The 25784-nt window shown below is 37.3% G+C and overlaps 1 protein-coding gene across 1 annotated transcript; it reads right to left on the bottom strand.

The window, feature by feature from the left end:
• frk (fyn-related Src family tyrosine kinase) lies at positions 1-22996 on the bottom strand. Its single transcript, XM_028440481.1, has 8 exons — positions 22487-22996; positions 16407-16528; positions 14700-14863; positions 14438-14606; positions 8365-8523; positions 4903-5084; positions 2958-3117; positions 1-1132 (listed from the first exon to the last, which is right to left on the bottom strand). Exons 1-8 carry the CDS (start codon positions 22861-22863, stop codon positions 921-923), a joined length of 1545 nt encoding a protein of 514 aa, XP_028296282.1. The 5' UTR covers positions 22864-22996; the 3' UTR covers positions 1-920.
• Between the last annotated feature and the right edge of the window lie 2788 nt (positions 22997-25784).

Consider the following 25784-nt stretch of genomic DNA (forward strand, 5'->3'; position numbering starts at 1 on the left):
TATGAGTAAATAGATTCTTTATTTGTGAAGGTGATACAGAGTAGTTGAAGTAACAAACACTGTCAGAGTCACATAAACATTAGTAAAATCTAATTCATCACATTTACCTACAGCTTTAAAAAACATTGTACTACAAAATAAAACAGGCTACAGCTACAATGACTTTTATTTAACTACACTGATCAGATAACAGAATTAGAAATATTAAAGTTTATATTTAATTAAAACAGGTGCATTGGGACTATCATCAGCTTAGCTACAATACTGACATCACATTGTCCACCAGGAGGCGACAAAGGCAGGCTTTCACATTTGGAGATGCATCCTTCATCCATCCATTTTCACACCCGCTTGTTCCTGTTTGTCAGGGTCTGCCGGTGATTATCATGTGTCCTTCATTTCCATCTCATCGTGTGCTCCAGTTTCTCTGTTCACAGCTCGTGTGGAGCTCCAGGATTCTTCTAGAAACATAGGGTGCACAGAAAGCTGCGTCTCCAGTCGTCTGAATCCCCTGGAGGATCCGGTTCTCATCAAACACAGCAACGACAACCATCACGAGGCTTCCAGCAGTGTTTGGGTAAAGTAAAGTGCTGAGTCATCACTCCTGTTGGGTTGGTGCCTTCAGGTATGTGTGCTATGTTCACAATGAGAACAACCAGTCAGTCAGGCCCGACACGCATGCACACACGCACGCACGCAGGCACACACACACACGCACGCACACACGCACGCACGCACGCACACACACACTACAGTGTGTTTCACCTTCAACACACTATAATTTCAGATAGAATCTAGGTCTAAGGAAGCTGATTGGTTTTGTTTTGGTGGTTTTGTTGATTTTTTTTTTCCCAGCGTGTCACTTGTATTCATTAGTTTGTTCCAGTGTCACTGGTATTTGTTAGTTATTTCCCAGTGTGTCAATGGAAATTATTAGCATCATCATAGGAGGAAACGTCCTGCTCAAAGTAATCCTCCAGCCTCCACAGCAGCGTTTCAAACGTGGGGCGCTCCTGTTCCTTCCCGTTCCAACACTCCGTCATCATGTGATACATGAACTTTGGACACTTGAGAGGACACGACATCCTGTGGCCTTCAGGTACCTGCTGAATCACCTGGTAGTTGGTCATGGCTGCGAACAATCAAACACAGAGAGGAGAACAAAGATTGAAACTGATGGAATTCTGAAAAACAGATATTAACAACTTTTATTAAAAAGGTTGTGTTACACATTAGGAATCAGTCACACATTAGTTACTATCAGGCAGACTAAGGGTGCGTCCCTCCTATCTCCTTTCCTATCTCCTTTTCCTTAACACCCGGAAGTGTTTAAGTGGCAGCCATGATAAGGAGCGTTCCATTTCTCTTTAAGCTAAGGAAAGGAGGCTCAATGCATCCTTTATAACCTCCTTTAGCCTAGGAAACACTGATGTATCCTTTACCAAAGGAGACCACATAATACTGACCCACAATTCATTGCGGCAACAACATTTAAAGAGACGCGCACACCTGCTTATGGAAACTAACGATGACTGACAAGGGACACATCTCATGTAAAGCCCTACTGTAGATCCTCTGTACCCAGCCATGTGCCATTGTCCTTATTTTCAGTTTTACCTTGGAACCACGTGTTTTTTTTGTAATAATTTGTAATAATTGCAGAGAATGTCTGTGATGTTAATCCTGTGTTAATCGGCCATGTCAGTAATTTGTAAGGTAAAAATATGTATATACTGTATATATGACTATATTTTGCTGAACTCTGAGGTCCTGTGATAATACTAATCTAATGCTTATAGGCATCTCTGTGATTTGTACAGAAATGGGCGGGATCTGAGGCATGATTACGCATTGTTTTGTTTCTGGTGTCATGGTCTCAGTTCAACTCATACTGAGATCGACCGATAATCAGCATATATGCTCATAATCGATCTCAGTACGAGGTAAACTCAGACCGTGACACCAGGACGCATGCTTATTAACATTTGGCATAGAATAGAGGCTGCAAAATCTTTTGGGTCCCGGGCCAGCAAAACCTTGTCGGCCCGTAATGTACGGCAACAATAAGAGAAGGCTGAAGACAAGGAGCAATGTTAGATCACGTCCTGCTTTGTTTTCTGTTTGTAGCCTTTATTTAATACAGCTGGATAGCGCTCAGACAAACCCAGTGCAGCTGTGCGGCTTTTCTGACGGGAGAATAGAGCCCTATGTGATTATGGTATTTTACTCAAAACAAAGCAGCATCTGTAATGGTTCCGTCACGTGTGACGAAATCATCACACACGAGGGAAAGTGAAAGTGATTGAATGAAGACCCTCCTGGATGATTAAGGGGTTTGAAAACAAAGGAGACACTGGCAGAAACTTGGAACGTAAAGGTATCGTTTCCATCATCACCTCATGTCTCCATGACAACAGACAGAATAAAGCTCAGAGTCAGCATGGGACCATGGGATGTACACCTTCAGTCATTTACTGATTAGATGCTGTTCTGTTTTCTTTTTTTATTATTTCTAGGAGGAAACGTTTCTCATTCTTTCAATGATTGAGAGATTTTAAGAATGTTTAGATTTTTTAAGGACAGATTATTAATATCTATAATAACAGTGAATGCCTTCAGTCATTTTTTAAGTCTTTGTTATAAAGAGAGAAATTAATGTTTAAACCTTATATAGATAATAACTTTTTTTATCTACTATATTGTATTTTGCCATTACAAAGTAGATTCAAAACCAGGTCAAGTGACTATATGTCCTCTTTTTTGGTAATCAAAGTATGGTATATACTCTATGTTTGATAGGATATCAGGAATTTTAAGAGCCTGTAATGAGTTTGATTAGAGATAAGATGAGGAAACAGAAGCAGGAATGATGCAGAAATGCATAAACCCAAAAACAAAAACATGATCTGCCATGAATCAACAGATTTCTATCAGTGGAGTGACTCAGCAGCTCTTACTAGGGTACGGCATCTGTCCAAAGGTCATGATCTCATAGAGCAGGATTCCAAAGGACCAAACGTCTGATTTGATGGTGAACTTGTTGTATCTGATCACTTCTGGGGCCGTCCATCTCACCGGAAATTTGGTCCCATCTTTGATTTCGTAGACATTCTCATTCTGGAAACACACAATAAAGACATTTACTTTGCAACGTGGAGCAAAAGTAGGAAGATGATACTTTATATTTGTTATGATACGTGTTCATCCATCAACACAGTAAAGGAAGGATTGAAACAAAGCGGTTAGTGGTTCACGTCTCTGACAGAATTAGAATTAGGTTAGTTTTCACAGTAATTAATACTTGTCAAAAGGTATTTTAGTTTTTTAACCAATCTGTGTCCATAGAATGTGTTTCTACAAGTGTTTTCCAAACAGCTCAGAAACTGTTGGGGTCTTTTCACAGCCACTGACCATAGATCAGGGGTTCTCACACATTATTCTTCATTTTTAATCCAAGTTCCCCCTTTGTCCGTCTATCACATTTTGCTCAGAATTCAGTAAAAAACAACTATAAATCATAATGATGGAATGAATAAGTGATAACACACATTTTAAACAATCTCATTTTGTAAAAAAGTGGAAAGAAACAGTATTTAGTGCCTCCTGGATAAATGTATCACCTACGGTCATCTCCCTCCTGATGTGGAACTATCAAGATCATTTCTGTCTGTTCTTTTTATTATTTCATACATTTTTCTCTTATTTTGTGTGTTTCTGTTGTTATTTTTGTGTATTTTGTAGTAATCTTGTGTAGTTTTGTTTTTTCTTAGTTGTGGTTTTGTGCGTTGCTTGTTCTTAGTCCATGTGTTTTTCATTTTCTATATTTTGTCGTTGTTTGTCTGTTCATATTTATGATTCAGTATATTTTCTCTAATTTTGTGTTTTCGTTGTTGTTTAGTGAGTTGCTGGTAATATTTAGTATGAATATCATTTTAACTAAAATAAACACCTCTCTCTCCCTCTAGTACCCTAAGGGTACACGTGCCCCCATTTGAGAAACACTACCATAGAGGATATAGAGGATTGGTTCACAGATGCAGTATTCTGCAGACATGCGTCACATCCAGCCCTAGGTATAAGTTTGTGTGGCCCCCAAAGTAAATGCACAAAATCAGTTAAAAAAAAAGAAGTACATAAAAGGACAACTAAAATACTAAAGTACACAAAATTATTCATTACTCGTAACACACACACAAAAAAACTGCACAAAATGAGAAAAAACTGCACAAAATGAGAAAATAATGCACAAAATGAGAAAATAATGCACAAAATGACAACATAAACACACAAATTAGTTAAAAGTTGACAGGAATTTTGATAATGTGGCCCTTGGGTTAGATCATGTGTCAAACTGAAGTCCCGGGGGCCAAATGCGGCCCTTTAGAGCATCCAATTTGGCCTACAGGAAAATTGAAACCACAACATTTTCAGAGTTTCCAGTGTTCCCACACTTATATCACATGATGGCAGTTCATTTTAAACTCAAATTGTTGAAAAAAGTCATCAAATTAAACAAAATAGCTCTGTAATGTATAATATTATTCTGTTTTTATTGTAAAGTGTGGATGGTTGGATGGCCTGAAAGGCACTTTTAAATAAAAAGAATTATCATTATTATTATTATTATTATTAGATGTTTGACACCCCTGGATTAGACAATCATTTCTGTGTCACCATCTCTACACTACAGTTGAAGAAACATGCAGGAATCTAATAAAGTTGATATAACAACAGGGACATAATGCATTGTTGGACATGACGCATCATTTATGAGGGGGCGGGGCATGGGACATGTAATCCATGATCCTTTCTGTCATCTCCTTTCTAAGCACTAATTTCCTCCTTCACTCAGTAAAATCTTTCTGTACAATTCAAAGACGTTCTTTGCTTGGTCCTACTCACCATGAAAACCCTGGCCAGACCAAAGTCTGCTACCTTGCAGATATTGTTCTCCCCCACCAGGACGTTCCTGGCTGCCAGATCCCTGTGAATGTAGTTCTGAAGCTCCAGGAAGGACATGCCTGATGCCACCTGTGCAGCCATCTCAATCTGGTCCGAGAAGCTCAACGTGGAGCCTTTATCCTCTGTGAAGAAACAGGAAATGTTTAACTTTAAAGGAGGAAACATGGAGCATCACATGAAGAAACATGGACATCACAGGAGGAAACATGGAGCATCAAAGGAGGAAACAGAGCATCAAAGGGGGAAACACAGAGCATCAAAGGAAGAAACATGGAGCATCAAATTAGGAAACATTAAGCATTGAGCATCAAAGGAGAAAACACAGAGCAACAAAGGAGGAAACACAGAGCACCAAAAGAGTAAACACAGAGCAACAAAGGAGGAAACATGGAGCATCAAAGGAGGAAACACAGAGCACCAAAAGAGTAAACACAGAGCAACAAAGGAGGAAACATGGAGCATCAAAGGAGGAAACATGGAGCATCACAGGAGGAAATACGGAGCATCAAAGGAGGAAACACAGAGCACCAAAAGAGAAAACACAGAGCAACAAAGAAGGAAACATGGAGCATCAAAGGAGGAAACACAGAGCACCAAAAGAGTAAACAGCAACAAAGGAGGAAGCACAGAGCATCAAAAGAATAAACATGGAGCATCACAGGAGGAAATACGGAGCATCAAAGGAGGAAACAGTGTGTGTCCTTGAACCTTTGCACTTTGCTTATCCAGCTGGTAGAGGATGGTGGACGCAAAACTAAATCTAAATAAAAAAATTAAAAAAAAAGCATTTGGAGAAGCCAAAGTCCCATGATTCACTCTTATTTGCTGACTTTTCCTCAGCTTTTAACAAGATGCAACTTATTGATCACCTTTCTACTCTTTTAAAAACTAGCTGATCAGTTTTTATTGTTGATTATGAACTGTTGAATACAAAAGAGCAGGTGTTTGTTAATGGAGTCATGTGACGTCCTGTGCTCGTATTCACAAAGCATCCTGAGGCTAAAAGTAGCTCTGAGTACTTCTTAGAAAAAAATCTAGGAAAATTCTTAGAAAGTGTCTTAGAAAAATATTAGCATTCCTTCAATTCTAAGATTTTCTTAGAATTTTCCCTTAGTTAGATAAAAGCGTCTTAGAGTCCTGATGTGAAAAGCTATTAAGAGGTGGGGGAGGAGCTTTAAGAAGTCTAAGATTGTCTTAAACAGAGAAATGGCAGAAGAACCAAAAACATCAAATACAGTAAGTGGTAAAATTACCACGTGGGCAGCAATTATACAATAAATAAATCAATATAATAATCAGCATGTGAACAAGGTTCAAACATTTGTAATCTGTGTAACAATTAATTTCATTTTGCTAAGTTTCATCATCATGACATAACATGTACTTCACTATTACACATTTTTTAATGCAGTCCCAGTTAAATGATTGGTTATTTTAATATCCATTCATTACTTGACGCAATCACAGCTCTTAGAAGACTGCGTCATACAAACGTTAACAAAACAGTTGGTACCATTCAGTGAAAGGAGGAAAATCACACAATGGTCACTGAAATAATTTGAAACTGAAAAGAAAAAGACTGAAAATGATTTGAACATAGGGACATGTTAAACTAGGTGTCTCAAGACATTAGAAAGAAACTTATAGACACGCATGTCAAAGGTAAAGGCTGTAAAATCATCTCCAAGCAGCTTGATGTTCCTGTGATTACTGTTGCACATGATATTTAGAAATTTAAGGTCCACAGGACTGTAGCCAACCTCTATGGACGTGACTGCAAAAGGAAAATTGTTAAAAAATGTAAGAGACGAATAATACGAATGATAACCAAAGAGCCGAGAACAACTTCTAAAGAGATTAGACGTGAACTCCAAAGTCAAAATACATCAGTATCAGATCGACCCACTCGTCACTGTTTGAGCCAAAGTGGGCTTAATAGGACAACACTGTTGAAAGAAAATTTAAAAACTGGAGTAGGGATGCACCGAAATGAAAATTTGAGGCCGAAGCCAAATAAAATATAGCTTGGCCGAATATAGAATATTTAATGCGGTTGTTAAGTTTTTCACTATTTTTTTTAATAGTGCATAAAAAGTCTAGAATACATTTTAGACATGTTTTTTTTAAAGAGAGTAAATGTTTATTCAATATTATGAAATTTTTTAAATATTCCAGTAGCCTTTGCTTTTCATAAAAAAGCACAACATTAAAGGGGAGGTATGATGAAAAAAATCACTTTCTAATGGTTTATCTACAGTGATAAACATCTTTTTAGCCTCATTCAGAGGGACAAAAATACAAAAGTTCTGTTTCCTCCTCCCTTGTTATTCCATATTTTGTACAGTCAGCTCCAAACAGGACAGTTGGATTTTGTCCACGTAGGCAGGTGACGTCACCTAACACGCCTCCTAGAATGTGAGCTCCTCCCTCTCCAACTATCTAACAGCTAAAATAACACTGCAGTTTAATATAGAATATATATTATACTTTATTGCCATATATGTAAATACAAACTGCTCTACTTTTTCTGCTGCTGATCGTGTTGGGAGTCACTGCTTGCAGCCACAGACCCAGTTTACACACATCAGCTGTTAGCACTCCATGCTAATGCTACACCAGTCTATGCAGCAAGACTCGGTGTAGTGTAAGGAGGAAACGATGGGGATGTTTACGGATTTGTGGATCACAGCGCTAACAACGGACTCGGTTGTGGAATTGGACGGTTTACGCGGTGATGGACGACGGAGAGCGTCTGGCTGTGTTTGTGTGTGGAAAAGAGGAGCTTCTGCTCCTGCTGCTGTGCTCCTACAACAGCGCACAAACTTTTCCGACTCTAAATCACTGCACGTTGTTTGATTGCATGTGGAAGGAGATGAAACATGCAGTCTGGAGAAGACACCCTTCAAATCTGAGCAGTTTGCTCACGAGGAATGGAACCAAATACGGTACCTGTCGACAGGTGCAAAAGTCTCATTGAGAGTTACAGACATCAACTGATTGTAGGATTGGTCAGGTTTTTCTTTCTTTAACAAAAGCGTACCAACATTTTTGTCCAACCACAGTAAGATCAAAGTTTCTGTTCCTCCTTCCTCAGAGTTGCTCTCAGAAACTTCCTGAATCACTTTTAAGCCAAGATTCCTTGCTAGGAATGTTTAGGCTAAGTTAGGAGCTCTCTGAGAGACTCTGAGAAGCTTTGTGAGTACAGGCACTGATGTCTAACACAGGGCTGCAACAGCTGAGACCCTCACCACATCTCACCTCCATCGAGCATCCACTTCACTCGCTAAAGAAAACATGAAAGCAGAAAAATCCAGAAATAAAAGGCGACTAAACACAGCTGCAATAAAGGAAATAGTTCCACAGGCAGTCATTGGGATTCCACAAAAAGACGTGAGGACTTACTCTGGAGGTACTCCAAAAGGCTTCCGTTCTTCATCAGCTCAGTGATGATGTAGATGGGCTCCTGCATGGTGCACACCGCGTACAGCTGGATCAGCTTAGCATGTCTGAGCCGCTTCATGATCTGAGCCTCCCTCAGGAAGTCCTCAGCATCCATGGAACCTGACACACACATTAACACTTCAGAATGGAATGAACAACATGTAGATCACACAAACTGAGGATGCATCCAAAAGGTCCCTCCTATCTCCTTTCCTATCCACTTTTCCTTCACCCCCGGAAGTGTTTAGGTGGCGGCCATGATAAGGCCGCTCATGAAGCTGAGGAAAGGAGGCTCAGTGCTTCCTTTATAACCTCCTTTAGCCTAGAAAACACTGATGCATCCTTTACCAAAGGAGACCACATAATACTGACCCACAATTCATTGCGGTGACAACATTTAAAGGGACCCGCTCATCAGAGCGTTCAGGGAAACTCACAAAGACTCAAAATGGACGCAGATCATGTACGTTAACAACTTTAAATAATCTAAAACCCATATCTTATGATCTGCAGGTATATTATCACATTATAACTGACATAAAACAGAGGAAAAATAGATCAGAGACATTTTTAGCCACATTATATTTTATTCAACATATTTCATTGACCGAGGAATGCTTTGTGTGGTTGTACATATGTATGTCTACAACGTTTTGTTGGCCTATATCTGGCATAAATGTAACAATTTCATAAAATCCTACTTATTTTAGATTAATGTTGATTAGTGAGTGGAAGGTGAGCGTGAGCAACCATTCTCAATGTGACGTTCTTTTAGTTTCTCTTTAGTTCCTCGTAGCCTGGTAGCCTCTTTTCCTTTGACTTACATTCAAACCTTGCGATATTTTAGATTATATCAGCGGTTAGAGGCGCAGGGGAAGTGTTATAAATGCGCTTTTAGTTCTTCATTTTCAGAAAACACACGAACAGAAATTACAAACAAATATACAAAGAAACAACAAAATGATTCCAAAAACACACAAATTATGCTTAAAACATAAAACAACAAAAACACACAGAATGGCACAGAAAACACAGTCGACAACTAAAATACACAAAATTATTCCAAAAACACACAAAACAAAAGAATCTTAAAACAAAGAACAGCAAAAACACACAAAATAACACAGAAAATGATTCCAAAAACACACAGAATGACTGAAAAACTACAATCAACAACTACAGAATACAACAAAAATATACAGAATGAAAAATATATATACTAAACAATAAGAAAAAATACATACAATGCCTCAGACAAACACAAGCTCTTCGCTGTGTCCTGTGTTAATGCTATAATTGGGCATTATTGTAATGCTGACATGAATGTTGATCATGTGACCCTACCATACATTTATTATTTTGGTTTGTTTGGGATAAAATCCTAAAATAAGAAAAGCAGGTTCCTGAGTGAATGTCTTTTAAAGTTTGAGTCACTGCTCACAGTTACAATAATTATATATAATTATGCCAATGTCCAATGTTTATGGTAAATTGAATTAATTATTGACAATGGATGATTTAAACCTTTGCACCCGTTACAAAGAGTCACATGTCATGAGCTAAATATGACATAGAACAAATGTAAAAAACTACTTTACAGGTATTGATAGCACAGCGGGACAACATCTATTGATAGATTTGTCATAAAATGTGATAATGGTCAGCATCTGTGTTGTTTTTTCTGTTGTTAGATTTTTTGTGCAATGTTTGCCTTTGTTGACATGTAGAGCAATCCAAACTAAAGCACCAGCAGACCTCCCTAAGAAATGTATGAAAAACTTTACTGTTAGAGGAAACATCTCGTTTTCCAGTAATATTGAAAAAGCAATGTGTGCTGTTTGAAATGTGTTAAAGGGGTTAAAAGGTTAAAGGTTAAAAAAAATCCCTTTATAATGGTTTTGCTACGGTGACAAACATCCTTTTAGCCTCATTCAGAGGGCCACAGAGGAAAAAGTTCTGTTTCCTCCCTCCTTTGTTATTCCACATTTTGTAAAAAGTCAGTTCCAAACGGGTGAGCTGGATTTTGCCCGGCAGGTGACATCACCTACCAGAAACTCCTCCTACTGACAATCCTCTCTCCTCCGAACATGGACATAATACATGCCTCCTCAAATGTGAGCTCCTCCCTCTCCAACTATCTAACAGCTAAAACAAACACAGCCGTTTAATATAGAATATATATTATACTTAATTGCCATACATGTAAATGCAAACTGCACTACTTTTTCTGCTGCCGATCGTGTGTGAACAATGACCGTGCTTGGAGCCACGGCCATTGTTTACACACATCAGCTGTTAGCACTCCGTGCTAATGCTACATCAGCTTATGCAGCAAGACCCGACATTGCTTGTGAACTGAAGAGGAAAAAAATGAAGATGTTTACGGATTCGTGGCTCACAGCGCTAACAACTGACTTGGTTGTGGAATTAGACGACTTCCAACTTTTACACGGTGACGGACAACGGAGAGCGGTAAGGAGAGAGTGTCTGGCTGTGTTTGTGTGCGGAGAGGAGGAGCTGCTGCTGCTGCTCGGATTCTGCAGCACCACGCACACACTTTTCTGAATCAAGATCACAACAGCTGCTTAAATAGCCATGTGTTTGACTGTAATGTGCAGTTTTTTGGCTGAAAACAATAACAAAAGTGTGTGCATAGCAAAAGGTCATCGCTAGTGTGGTGTATATATATATATATATATATATACAAGAAAGGCTAAAGGTTACAATACAGGTCGTTGTTACCTATCGAGCTCTAACATGACATTAGATTTGATGAGGAGGTAAACGCAACATAATGGAAAGATGACGTATGATTAATAAAGTCCAGAGGAAGCCGGTGTGAAGACCGTGGTTTTAAGTCCACTTGATGCGGTGATTTCCTAAAGTGACTCATACCAAAGGAGTTCCATTTAAAAGCAGCGGTGGTTTAAACCTGCTGGTCCTGTTCAGGGTCACGAGGCTCCAGCAGAGTTTCTCTTCCTCAAGTCACTTCCACTGAAATATTTCAATTTTTAAAGAACTGAAGATTAAAATGTGTCCCATTCCAGATTCAATCAATTATGATTTAAAATGTGTTACAGTTACTAATATGAAAGAGGAGTTTCTACTGTATATTAGTTAAATAAAGTGGTAATTGGTTTAGTATTTCTGAATTTGCAGTGGAACAACAGAGCAGGACAATGACAAAAGGAGGCGTGGTTTCCCACCATAGTTAGCCAATAGAAGCTCTTAGTGACGTCACTCTTAGAACAAATCTTAGAATTTTAAGATTTTTCTTAGAATTTTCCCTTACTGAGATAAAGGTAATTCACAAAGCATCTTAGGCCCTACGAGAGCTCCTAAGGTGAAAAACTGTTAGGAGTGAGGAGGACTTTTAAGAAGCCTAAAATTGTCTTAAACAGACAGAAAACGAACATATACTATCTGTATGTTAAACGACGGTGATCTAATAACAAGCTACGGGTTTGATTGTGCAGGGATCATGTTTGTGGTTGACTTGATGGGTGTACTTTTCACACAGCGTAACGTAATAGCAGAGTGCTTGGTCACTCTACCGTACTTTCACAGCCTTGTATTGTTGCGTGATTTGTTCGCTCCCTGTGACGTTCACCCACTGAACAGTTCAGGAAATGATCATATATAATTCTAAACATTCATACAATTATTAATATCAAATAAAGTGATGTTTGAGACCAACTTTGGTTGTGTGCTGTAATCTCTGGCCTCGCTTTACAGCTGTAGCAGAGCTTCTCACACTGACACACAGAAAGGGAACAATGTGTTGATGTGTGATCAGGACTCAGTTTCCCTCTTATCACTCTTTTATTTCACCACCAATCACAGTAATCACTGACAGCTGCATCTGCGTTTTTTTGGCATCATTTGGTCAAAAATGTATAATTATCTTTGAGCATATTGTAATGTGTTCTGAGTGGACGGTGAATCTCATCTCCTTCTCCTGGCCCTTTAAATGAAGTTTATAAATACAAGGGCGTGATGTTCCTGGAGTCTGGATGTCAGCCAATCAGAGATCTTTCTACTAACACTTGTGCTCCATGAGCTGTTTTGGGCTTTTCTATTGGCTGCTCATCTGAAGTCAGGTGCGTTCAGGGTAGTAAACATGCATTTGCGGATGTTCCAGCAGAAATCTCCATCACAGCGTTAGGTAAGACAGTTAGACGGCAAAACAAGCAGAAGAAGACAGACCGAGGTGGAGAAAAAACAGAATAGTCACAAACACTGAGAAGGAATGGACCGCTTTCCCTTTGCGTCCTCACCGACCCTCCGTGACTGCCGAGGGTCCGCCACACACACACACTGGTGTCAGAGAGAGAGCAAGAACAGATGGGATAAACTGTGTGTAAACCTAAGAGAAGCTTATTTACGGTAAATTCCTTTTACAGTCTGAATGTGGACCTGAAATAACATCTGTTGTCAGAGTGTGTGTGGGTGCGTGGCCCTTTACTGCTCGACCAGTGTGCGGAGGAAGGAAGTTTAAGCTGTTTGGCGTTTTTGAGTGAGTGGCAAAAAACACGTTGCAGCTGTGGAATTAAACCGGAGTCCCATGTAATGACTGCTATGAAGCAAGGGAGTTCCACCATCACCCTGAAACGGACCAAAGTCTCCGGTATGAAAGTGAAAGTAAACGGGAGCGCATCTCTCTGCTAAACAAAAGAAGCGCGCACACACACAGACACACACACACACAGAGACAGACACACACTAACAACAGACGCTGCCTCACTTAGAGCCGGTAGACTAAGTAAGAAGTCCGGTGCTCAGCCGCTCCGCCCTAACCGAGACACAGTTTCACCGTTCACTCGTAGGGTTTCACCTTTGTGCACAAATGTGAGTAAAATAAAGCCGTGTCATGTAAAGCAAACACTCTTTGGTGTAAATGAAACGGATAAACAATGCAATGGGAGCGTCAACAGAAAGTTTCATCAAGACAATGACAATGTCATTGATCGGATTACAGCTGATTACATTAATTACATAAAATACTAAATATCTGCCGATCCGATATAGATATAGATCAGATTGGTGTAATGCCTAATCTCCACTAACACAAGATAACGTCCCTACATTTGTCACTAGTCTCTATGGAGAAAAAAGTTGATAAAAGCATTCACAAAAAAATACCGGTAAGGGAGGTTGAGTTTCGGTTTCAAATAGGAGCGGAGAAAGGATTCTACAAACTGCAGCTTTAAAGCAGTCCAAGAATGATCCATTGATTTTACTCTCCATGCATTGCTAGGAGCACAGAGCACTTTTTCATTCTCTAACAACCAAACACAGCTTTTATAAGATGTAGCAACAGGTCAACCACACCTCCTGAGAAAGATCAAGTTTCTGTTCCTCCTTCCTCAGAATTACTCTCAGAAACTTTCTGAATCACTTTTAAGCTAAGATTCCTTGATAGGAATTTTTAGGCTAAGTTAGGAGCTCTCTGAAGGGACTCTGAGAAGCTTTGTGAATACGGTCACAGGTCATCTGGGCTTTCCTGCTGAGGATGTTTTCTCCACGACCTGGATCTGGATAAGTGGCAGATGATGGAAAGAAAGAAATAACTGTATCTAACACTATCCACTAATTCATAAAAGAACAAATAGGAACAAAAGCTACAGTTGAACCGACGGAACAAGTTGGATTCTTTAAAAAGGAGTAACTGGAAGCAGGTAATGTTCCAGGTTCAGTGGAGGTAAAGGAATGATGGCAGCGTAATGAATACAGTGTAAGGACTACTAAGAACTACCAGCCGGTAAATAAAGCCTAATAAAACTTCGTAAAACAATAACCAGGAATAAATATTTGCTCCTGGGCTGAGATAGTAGCTCTAAAAACTGGTACAATGATAACCTTGCTGATATTACAGCCTGTGCATGCAGTACGGGGATGCATTTACTCAGTCTTCAAAATGTTTTCGGGTTTTAGTATCACTCCTGTTTCGGGGCCACACAACCTTTAGACAGATGTCTCCCAAAGCCCTTCCTGTTCCAACTGCTCCTCTCAGAGTGGTGATGTGTCCACGTACCATTTTTGAGGGTCTTCACTGCCACTGATGTGGTGCCGTTCCACAGCCCTTCAAACACTTCTCCAAACTGTCCAGCTCCCAGTTTCCTCAGCAGTTTGATAGTGCTGCGATCGATCTCCCACTGGTCCACTGTGTTGTAGGACAAACCATACGTCTGCGGAGCCTCATTCTGCACACGTTCAATGAGTAGTTGGAAGATGAATCAACAAACTTATCAAATCAGTTGATGTGGTGCTTTCTTTCTCCTGTTTTTTTTTTTTACCTTTTTACACGGCTCACCAAGACGCACACAGAGCCCGTCAGCTTGTTCAGAATAATGCTGCACCAACGTCTTCAGGGTTGGAAAAGTTCTGGTCTTTGACACAAAGTAGGGACCGTTGTCCAACTTTTTCACTTTGTAATGCTTCACCCTTCCATTGTCTAGAACTGAAAGAAAAGAAAACAGCCAAATAAGTAGAAATTAGAGACTTAATCGTGAATCAAATATAGAATCCATTATTTCATTATTGTGCAGCTGTAGTGCTGAGAGCAGGGACAGAACAAAACCTTTGGTAAATTAGCCCCTCGAGCTAACAATTCTCTGAAGTTACTAACCATCCAGCGTTGGTGTTGGAGTGTTGAGTTTATTACCATTACAGAAACATGCTCAAATGTTTGGCGGGTTTTTCAGCTCTGCATTCCTTATCACAAATGTGACCTAAAACATTTGAAACACAGACTTTGAAATGGGACTATTTTACAGTTTAAGAGCCTGTGTTCCTCCATCTTGAAATCATGTGATTGATGATGTCACACGGCCCCACATCCCATTGTTTCCTATTGGAGTGAAGCAATCAGCCTGCTTTTTAGCTAACCCTAACCCATTTAGCCGCTTTTTCAGTCAAAATAACAACTTGTTCTGCTTTTAGTTGATTCTAAATAATCAGGAAAAGATAAAAATACTGATGCAAACCTCTTTTGTTTACAGAAAGAGGATAAAAACAGTTGTGACCCGAAAAGATCTAAAGACAGTCCATGAGTTACGCGCTAACTTCAGCCACCAGTGCACTGTTTAAGGGAAAGTAAAGGTCCCTTAGGAGAGCTCTTCTTCTCTGCTTCATTGTCTACTACCAAACCGCAGAGTTTAAACTTTTGCCCCCCTGTGGTCCCAGATCTTTTCGGGTGAAGCATCCATTAGCATTAGGAGCGAACACATATGTCCTGACTGTAGCATAGCAAAACCTGCGGTTGCTTTTAGTCCGCATTCACAGGTGCACAGCGGAGGTGGGCGCACATACACGCGTCTGTGACCACCATCACCCTGAAACGAACAGAAGTCTCTGGTATGAAAACGAAAGTAAACTGGAAAATAAACAAAACAAACGCACACAGGCGCTAACAGCAGACGCTGCCCCACTTTCAGAGTCAGTCGACTGGGCGAGAAGTCCGGGGCTCAGCCGCTCTGCTCTAACCGAGACATTTTTGCCGTTCGCTCATAGGTTTTCACCTTTGTGCACAAGTGTGAGTGAAATAAAGCCGTGTCACGTAAAGCAAACAACTCTTTGGTGTAAATGAGGAATGGCAATAGGAGCATCTATAGAAAGTTTCATCACGACAATGACATCATTGATCGGATCGGTGTAAAGCCTACTAAAAATCTGCTAAAAAACAATGGGATGTTAACAGGCAGTGGGTCCGTGTGACATCATCAATCACGTGATTTCAAAATGGAGGAACACAAGCTCTAAGACTGTAAAGTAGTCCCATTTTTAAAAGTTAATAAAACTAATATGGTGCATAATATTGTGTTTTGTTAGGCATAGTGCATACATCTTCTAATGAGTAGATTTTAAATTGGTAAAAACAAAGGAGGATCCCTTTAAGAAACAATAAAAAGAATACGGTGAATACTAAACCCAGATCTTCTAAAGAGAACATTCAGTAACGTTTAGGTCAGACTTGTAGAAACAGTGGAGGATCATCATCTTACCAGACAGTGACAGCTCTCCTTTCTGACTTTCACAGTTTCTTACTAGGAACGCTCCATGACGGTTGCCCTCAGCCAGCAGCATCTTCTCAGCATCCTGCCGTTTGGTGTCTGGGAAATACCATCTACACACCCAGAGGACAACAAACACACAGGAATGAAGACACACACATCTATCTGAAGCATGACAAGTATTCAAAGTACTGCTGAAGCCTCTCACCAACTGTAAAATAAGGTGTTTATATCATGGTACCCACACTGTTACACACAACCACACTCGACTTGCTTCCAACTCCTACAGTACTTAGTCACCAATTATCCTGATACCAACTACTTACAAATGTCTGTCTTTTTAGAGCTTTATTTTTACCAATCTTAATGTATATTCTTTTTTATAGACCCCAGGACGATTAGCAACCACCACGGTAGAAGCTAACGTGGATCCAATGAACAAATAAACACTGTTCACATACAACCACACACACGCAGCCTCACTTACGGGTTGTTCCATGTCATTTCAACAAATTTTCAGGACATCCTACGCAACCTTTAACCAATTATTCCATGATTATTAAATAGACACACTGTTATTTTTTTGTTTTATCAGATGAATACTAAAAAATTAAACATGTCTGTGGGACACATAAAGCCCACTCAAAGGGTAAACACATGTAAACAAAAAGGTGGTGGGCTCACATCGCGGACGGAATGCAAAATAGTTTTAAAAAAAACTGGTAAGGGAAAGAAAAAAAAATATATATATATATATATATGTGTATATATTTTTTTTTTAACTTGAATTTGCAAAATGAAAATTGTTTTTGTCTACAAATTTGATAAATCGATTAAATCGATCTTTTGCCCAGCCCTACGCTCGTCCTTATTTTTCTTCCATTTTCAGCTTCTAATATCTCGGGAACTACATCACATAGGAAACTGAGATGTGATACAGTAATACAGCTCCACCTACTCTCTCAGAATATATAAAAATATCTGCTATACATTCTATCTGATGGACATGCCAACTCCTCAAATTGGAAAAAAGTAAGTGTGTGTGTTAAAGTCTGGAACATATGCATATGTCAGCATATGTCTCAGCTCCCTGTAATTTGATCAGCTTTGAGCTATGAACATAGACTGTTCACATCACTAATGATTAGTCACATATATACATTGGTTATTGGTTGACATGCTCTTGAAATCTGAAAAAATACTTAAAAAAAAAAAAAAAAAAAAAAAAAAAAAACTATTTTCATTGGCTCATAACTACATGTGGGAGTGTAAATAAATCCTGATCTCTGTTTTAATTTATAGTATAAAGATTACCCTTTCTTGGTATATAAATTAATTTTTCTTTATGTGACTTTTACATTTTTATTTTGGACCTCGACTCTGGGTTATTTCAACACTCACCGAAATCGAAAATCCTTTACATGAGGTCACTGTAGCTTGAAACTGTGTCTTATAATCATTTATTCTTTAGTAGTTTTTCACTAGTAACATAAAAAAATAATAAAAACCATTGCATCAGAAAAAATTAATTTTTGAAAACATAATATTAATTATGAGCCAATGAAAATAGTAACAAAAAAACATATTTTTTTCAGATTTCAAGAGCGTGTCACCCAAGAACCAATGTATATATGTGACTAATCATTAGTGATGTGAACAGTCTATGTTCATAGCTCTAAGCTGATCAAATTACAGGAAGCTGAGGCATATGTAAAGATGTTTACTGAAGGACCAAACATGTTCCAGACCCAAACTGAAAACCTTTTTTCCAATTTTGAGGAGCTGTCACGTCCACCAGATATGATGTATAGCAGATCTTTTTATATATTCTGAGAGAGTAGGTGGAGCTGTATTATTATATCACTTTTCAGTTTCCTTTGTGATGTAGTTCCTGAGATATGAGAAGCTGAAAATGAAGAAAAATCAATATATACCCTCCTCACTAAATATCTAGTATTAATCACATCAAACTAAATATTTACTGTGTCTATTGAATAATCACGGAACAATTGATAAACATTTCACATTTTGTTTCGACTGAGGTGCGTGCAGTAATGCCATCTCGGCAACTTTCTCACTAAAACTGGCGACTTTTCAGATCTTCTTGGCAACTGTTTAATTTGTCAAAAGCTACTAGCTACAAATGTAGCTACTTTTCCCGGTGTAGAGCCCTATAAAACCTGTTATATTTTTCCCAAATAAATGTTTTTAATTTCGTTTTTTTTTTTCAGAACTATTTATAATTTTTTCAAAGTAAATATGAGTTTTTAACTCCTGTGAGGAAACAAAATAAATAAAAAAAACTCATAATTAAACAAAAATATATGTCAAAAATAAAGAAAGATACGATTAAAAAGTAGATATAAGTTAAAGTGACATAAATTATTCTGACTGCTCCTTTTTAATTATTTATATGTCATATAAAGATGTATGAGAGCAGCTTTAATGTCACATGATTTCCTTTCAGGGATCAATGGTTTACTGAATCTGATCAGGTCTATTGATTAAGTTTTCAACTTAGTTTAAATGAACCTAAATTAATTGATCCTATCTTCTGTAGCTCTGATGAGATGTTGTTAGAATGTAACATTTTAATAATGTTGCTCAAACAGACTTTTATTTTGTAAACCGGAGGTTCCCATTGAAACGGTTGTACTTGAGGTAGCTAGCTGACTGTGAATGTGTAGCAATGAGGCACGGACAAAAGGCGTGAATAAAAAGAACTAAAGGAAAACATGGGCTGAGTTAGTCAGACACAACAGCTCCAATACTGAGCAGGTGAAGATGATTAAAGATAATCACGGCTTCACGAGCTCTGCTGCGCTACACGAAAAACGGGCGGAGCTTCACAGGCACAGCAAAGTTAAACGGGCACTGGTGTAGTTAGGAGTCAGTGATGATTTGCGTTGTTTTAAAACGGTGTTTGTGGTAATTTAAGAAAAGTTTAATGCAGCCAGGATAGGAGGGGGGAGGGCGGTGCACCTAATGAGCGGTTCCCGGAAACATTTCCCCATAAAAAATGTTCTTTGCCCCACGATGACGGCGTTTAATGCCGATTCTGTCCATTTCCGAGTTTAACTGTTTTCATTGGTCGATTCCGTGATTCCGTTAACGCGGATTTTATCGGTCCCTACTACAGTTACTGTCCTCAACTACAGCGGGTGCTGCCGTGAGCCCCTCCCCCGTTCCAAAGCACTCACAGGAGCATCACGCAGCCCTCCCAGCCACAGTCAGAGCAGAGGAGACCCTGACCCACACCACTCCACGTCTAAACCTGCTTTCTGTGAAGTGTCTTGTGATAACACGTGTTATGAATTGACGAAGATTGATTGTTTAGTGAAGTTATTTTGAGAAGTAATGGATTCTGAGAGAGCACAGGTCACCAAGACAAATTCCTCGTGTGTATTCATACACTCTTGGTCAATAAAGTTGATTCTGATTTCTTTCAATAGTAAAATAAAAAACAAGAAAAAGTTTACCGTGTTTTTTTTTTTTTTTAAACTAACATTTCATCTCTTCCACGAGGTTAATCTTCTCCTGCAGCGTCAATTACAATTGCATGCAAATGGTAAATTATGCAAACTAGGCAATGATGTCATTTAGCGACTATTAAGCGCCTTTTGGGACAGCCAATGGCTACTTTCCTTATTGAGGAGTTGGAAACACTGGGTGCGTGGGCCATTTGCACAGCTAATTAGTGCCATTAGAAAGAAAATTGAAATGTGAATGGAAGTGTGTCAAAAAAGAATTGTGGGCAAACCAGCAGAATAATTATCAGCCTGACAAAAACACAGGCATGTGTGACTACAGCCTGCGTGTGAACCACATACTTGGTGCTGGTCCTTCAGGTTTTTAAAGCTGCAGAACTATGACAAAGTGATACTGAGGGCTGATGTAGAGACAGGAATCACTGCAGGATAAACCTGTTTACGGCTGAGGGGAAATCAGCTTCTTTGTGTGTGTGTGTGTGTGTGTGTGTGTGTGTGTGTGTGTGTGTGTGTGTGTGTGTGTGTGTGTGTGTGGGAATGCGTTTGCTGCAGTAATGCACAGCGTTTTCTGAATGATTAACCAGTAAAGTGAAACTTCCTGGTCTGCCAATAAGTGACGAGTCTGGACTTTAGATGTCATTGACTGATAAAGACGCTCTGCAATCACCGTTTACAACCTGCCAACCTTTACTTTGAAACACTAAAGTCAAAATGTCAGCGACGTCACACCCCAGGGTGACTGAGGCCTGAAACGCTTCAGTCACACACTCCGATGACGTCATAAAGAAAACACAATGAAATGATCCGTTCATTCTACTGATTGACCTGAAACCAAGTTACGCTCGCGATAACTTTTTCAACCCTCTACACCAGGGGTTCTCAAATGGGGGTACGCAGTGGCACTACACGGGGTACTAGAGAGAGAGAGAGAGAGAGAGATAATAAATATTATAATAAAAATTAAATGGGGCATAAAATAGATTTGGAGTTATTTTAAAGATTTTTCTAAACAGCAGACAGTTTCACCACATTATATTTTGACACAGCAGAATAAATTACAGAATTAATTTACTAAGTTACTTTTTTTTTTTTTATATGTGAGTGTATATATATATATATATGGTACTTAGTCAGATTTTTAGAATTCAACCAACAAATGTAGTTTTTCCAAATATTTCTGTTGAAAACACACATACAATATTTTTTAAAACATAAATCTATATATTTTCCTGGGCAACATACATTAAAGAAAGAAAGTCCAAACATGAGAGACACTTTTGGGTCCCGAGCCACCAGTTGAGAATCCCTAAACAAGTTACTACATATTTGGTATCTTTCTATGTATTTAAACCTTTTTTTACTAAAAGAAACGCAGTTTGACTGAATACTTATGTGTCACGTAATTGAACCATATATTTATAAGATGCATTTGTCTTAAGTACAACGTACAGAAAGAAAAAAAGGTAAATACTCCTTTTTATCCTGAATTGTTAGGTTTTTATCATTGTTTAGAGAACTGTAGATTATTTTATAATAAAAATAAACCAATGTGTTTAAAAATGTGAATAAATCTGTGTCTCTAGTAGAGCTGGGCAATATATCGATATTCAAGATATATTATTGAGTTTTCTATTTTGGCGATATGGAAAATTGCAATATTGCCTATAATGATATATTTTTATTTTATAGCTTATTTTGTATTAAAATACTCATTTTAGGAGTCGCTGCTTTCACTAGTTCTCAAAACAGCATGAAAAGCTCAGTATTATGGATTTAGATCATTTGTTTTACTTTCATACTTATACTTAAGTACATTTACTAGCATGTACTTTTTTACTTTTACTCGTCATCAATACATCATTTTCTATTCAACCATCTATACTTTTACTGGAGTACTGTAGTAGTCTACTTTTGCCACCTCTATGTGTATTTATAATAAAAATATACTAAATAAGTACAAATAAAACTAAAAAACTAAACAATATTTATACAAAAAGTACACAAAACAACAATGGAAATGCACAAAATTTACAAAATGACTCCAGAAACACACAAAATGACTCCAAAACACATACATTACAGATAAAATACACCAAACGACAACAAAAATATGAAAATTAGTTAAAAAACAAAAAACAAAAACGAAAATACTTATACACAAAATGACAACAGAAATGCACAAAACAAGCTACAAAAATAAACTTAATGACTCCAGAATCACATTACAATGGCAACAAAAAACAATAATTATACAATAAAGCGCAAAAAGACAACAGAAAGATACAAAAATAACTTAATTATTTTGTGTATAATCAAAATACACAAAAATTACTCCAAGAAAACGTACTTGGAGTATTGCAATACTGAAGAAAACCAAACCAAGCGCAACCAAAACATAAAGATTTGTTTGATTGAAGTGATTTTTTTATTTATTGAAGTTTTTTTTTTTTTAAGTTATTTTTGATTTAAGTAATTTTTTTATTTTTTTTATTGAAAATATTTTTTATTGAACTGATTTTTTTTTTTTTTTTTTTAATTGAAAAAGGTTAAAGTGTATAATGTAAGTGATAAATGTTGACTCACGGTTCTGCGTCGATGCTCTCCATAGGGGCCACATAGTTAGCGGGGATGTAGCCCTTTTTGGAGGCGGACACCCCGCTGAGGGCCCGGGCGAACCACCATTCCTCGGCGCTTTTATCCAGGGCCTCCAACGTGTCCCCGCTGTTAAAGCTCAGGTCTTTGTCCGTGCGGGCCGAGTAGTCGTACAGGGCCACGTACAGCTCCCCCCGCTGGGCCCCCCCGGGCCCCGGGACTTTAGGCTTCCGTGCTGGAGCGGAGGGGCTCTGGGTGATGGGGTTGGGGATGACGGTCACATCGTCCGCTTTGGTTTTAGACTCCGGCTTTTTAAAGCATTTGGTCACATTGTTCCAGAACCTACGGAGTGTTTCCCGGACCTCCATCTTCTTTAATCACTGCGGAAGATTCCTCTGTTCTGCTCCGTTCTCCTTTATTTAGTGGTTTATTGGCGGGTGGCACTTATCAGAGAAAGGTGCATTTTCCACCACCTTCTGCTCTGTTCTGCCGCTCCATGGAGGACACACACACACACACACACACACACACACACACACACACACCTGCTGGAGGAAAGGGGCGGGGCTCACCTGTGCACGAGCAGCGCGTGTGACGCCCCCTGGAGCATTACGGTCACAACTACAGACTATGAGATATATTCATAGACATATTTATTAATTTATTATATGATATTTATGGGTATGTTTGTGTCATTATTATTCACTAAAAAAAAAAAATTAATTAAAAAAATAACTAATTAATAAATCACAAATAAAAAATAATAATAAAAAAGTCACTTCAATAAAAAATAACTTTTAATGACAAAGAAATCACTTGAATTAAACATTATTTCAATCAAAAAACCCTTTCAATAAAAAATAACTTCAATAAAAACATTTTCAATAAAAAATAATTTCAGTTTAAAAAAAATAACTTCAATAAATACATAATTTTAATTTAAAAAAATCACTTAAATCCAAAATAATTTTTTAATAATAAAAATCGCTTCAATCAAAAAAGTTTTCAATTAAAAATCCAGTGATCAATTAAAAAAAAAAAAAAAAAAAAAAAAAAAAAAAAAAATATATATATATATATATATATATATATATATATATATATATATATATATAACCTTTTCAATAAAAAAGAAATCACTTAAATAAACAAAAACAAAAAAAAAATCACAAAATTTTTCTTCAGTATTGCATGTTTTTTTGGAGTCATTTTTTTGTATTTTGATTATCTTTTCGTTGTATATCGGTAAGTTATTTTTGTGTGTTTCGGTTTTGTATGTTTTTGTGTATTTTGTGTGTTTTGGAAGTAATTGTATGTATTTTGCAGTGTACAAGTACAAGTAAGACAATCATAAAATACTAAAGTACAAGTAAAAAGTAACTCAATTAAATAGTAGTCAAAGTAAAAGTTACTAGTAAGTGATTACAGTAAACATCTCACGTAGAAACTTAAAAAGGAAGAGACACAATCTACCACAATTAGAACTTAATTTATTTTCCACAAAGTCATCTGTATATAAATAATAGGTTTGTCAAAATGTACAATTCTCTTTTAAATAAAGTAACACCAATCAATTAAAAAAAATAAAAAATAAATAAAAAAACATCCTCAGGCTGAAATAACCAGCATTTAATGCTGTTTTGGTGTCGTGCATTATGTTTAATCTGATTGGTCAGCTTTGATGTGATGCATTTGATTGTTGTCTGATCATTTCATGTTTGTAGTTACACAGTGTCCTTTGATCATTTTAAAACAAAAAATATATAATTTACTCAGTAACGGTTGGGTGTAGAGATGTAATTATTTACTTAACTTCTTTTACAGTGCACTTAAGTACAAATAAAATTACGACTTATTAATATAAACTTGACAAAAAAGTACAAGTACCCTTAAAGCAACTCAATTTCAGTAATGTAAGTGTAATCCATTACCTTCACATCTGGTCAGACCATAGTTTTAAATAGATGTTTGCATTGCTACATTATGACATGTTACAAAGTGTTTTTTTGTAAAACTTTAAAGTATTCATTTAATAACTAAATTCAGTTAAGAAAAGATGAAAATTTGGAAGGAGTTTTGACAACAATTTTGATTTATGAATATAGAACTTTTCCATTAAAATTATGAGACCAATGATGAAAGTTACTGGTTTATTGTAGTTTTCAAAGATAAAAAACAACATATTTCTGTGTTATTTTTGTCATGTTTTTGGTTCCATTGTAAACAAAATCCTTAACCGTATTCTAGAAAAGTAACATATATGGGCAAAACAAATGTAAAATCGTTTCAGCTTCATTAACACAAAATGTACATTTATCACTCTTATCAGTATATTTGTAAATTAATATGTTACAGGGAAAAATGTTATGTAAAATTTTTAAATGTACTTCCCTGATTCTATTTTAATACAAAATTGAAAAGGGCAAAACCAAGCTTTTTTTTCACTTTAAATTTTCAAAATGTGTAATTTATTTCTTATATGTTTATTATTAGTCTTTTTTTATCAGTTAGTTTTACACCAATTAACATTAAACAAGGGGGTTTTGGTTTGCATATCTGATATTTTACCTTAAAAAATGTAATTGTGCCTGAAGGGATAGTCTTTAAAATTGAATTAAACTCCTTATACAGGAAATGATTTAGTGATAAGAAAATATTCATGACAAAAATACATCAATTCTCCTCAAACAAATCTATCAGATACAGTAATGTTACCATTATTCCAAATTATATCACTATGAGGAAAAAAAATAATGACAATAGCATAGTTTCTAAGATAGCAGAGCTTATTGGTAAAATGTTGATAATTTAACTGACAATTTAGAAACATTTTAATTCCAGCCCATTATTCATTCTAATCTACCCAATTGCTTAAAATATTGTGCGTTATAAAATAACCGTACAGAAGCTTTTTGCATTCACTGAAGACAACAAAGTGTGGGTTTTTTTCTGAATTGTTGAGATAAAAAGAATATAATAGAAAAAAAAAAATTGCCCTGTTTTTTTTAATAGTTTTTTCTGAATTAATGAGATACATTTTATGGGAAATATTTTTCGTTTTTCCTGAATTTTCTATAAAAACTTTTAGAAAAAACGAAAAACATTAACCATAAAAACAGAAAATAATATTTATTTTTTCAATCACATCAAGTCATAAAAACCGAAAAACCTTTAAAAAGCTTTTAAATAATAAAGTCTAATGATTCTGATCTGAGTGTGCGCCTCTATTGGTCGTGTGACGTCACACACCCGGAAGCAGTGACGCTCCGCAGCAGCAGCGTCACTGCCT

Source organism: Gouania willdenowi (genome assembly GCF_900634775.1).
Source record: "Gouania willdenowi chromosome 24 unlocalized genomic scaffold, fGouWil2.1 scaffold_320_arrow_ctg1, whole genome shotgun sequence".
Classification (NCBI taxonomy): Eukaryota; Metazoa; Chordata; class Actinopteri; order Blenniiformes; family Gobiesocidae; genus Gouania; species Gouania willdenowi.

Excerpts from the sequence above, each read along its gene's own strand:
- frk (XM_028440481.1), bottom strand. The coding sequence starts at position 22,863 with ATGGAGGTCCGGGAAACACTCCGTAGGTTCTGGAACAATGTGACCAAA. Across the intron at positions 16,529-22,486 it reads GAGAGCATCGACGCAGAACC|ATGGTATTTCCCAGACACCA; the intron begins GTGAGTCAACAT and ends CTGGGTGTGTAG. Across the intron at positions 8,524-14,437 it reads AGTGAAGACCCTCAAAAATG|GTTCCATGGATGCTGAGGAC; the intron begins GTACGTGGACAC and ends TGTGTGTGTCAG.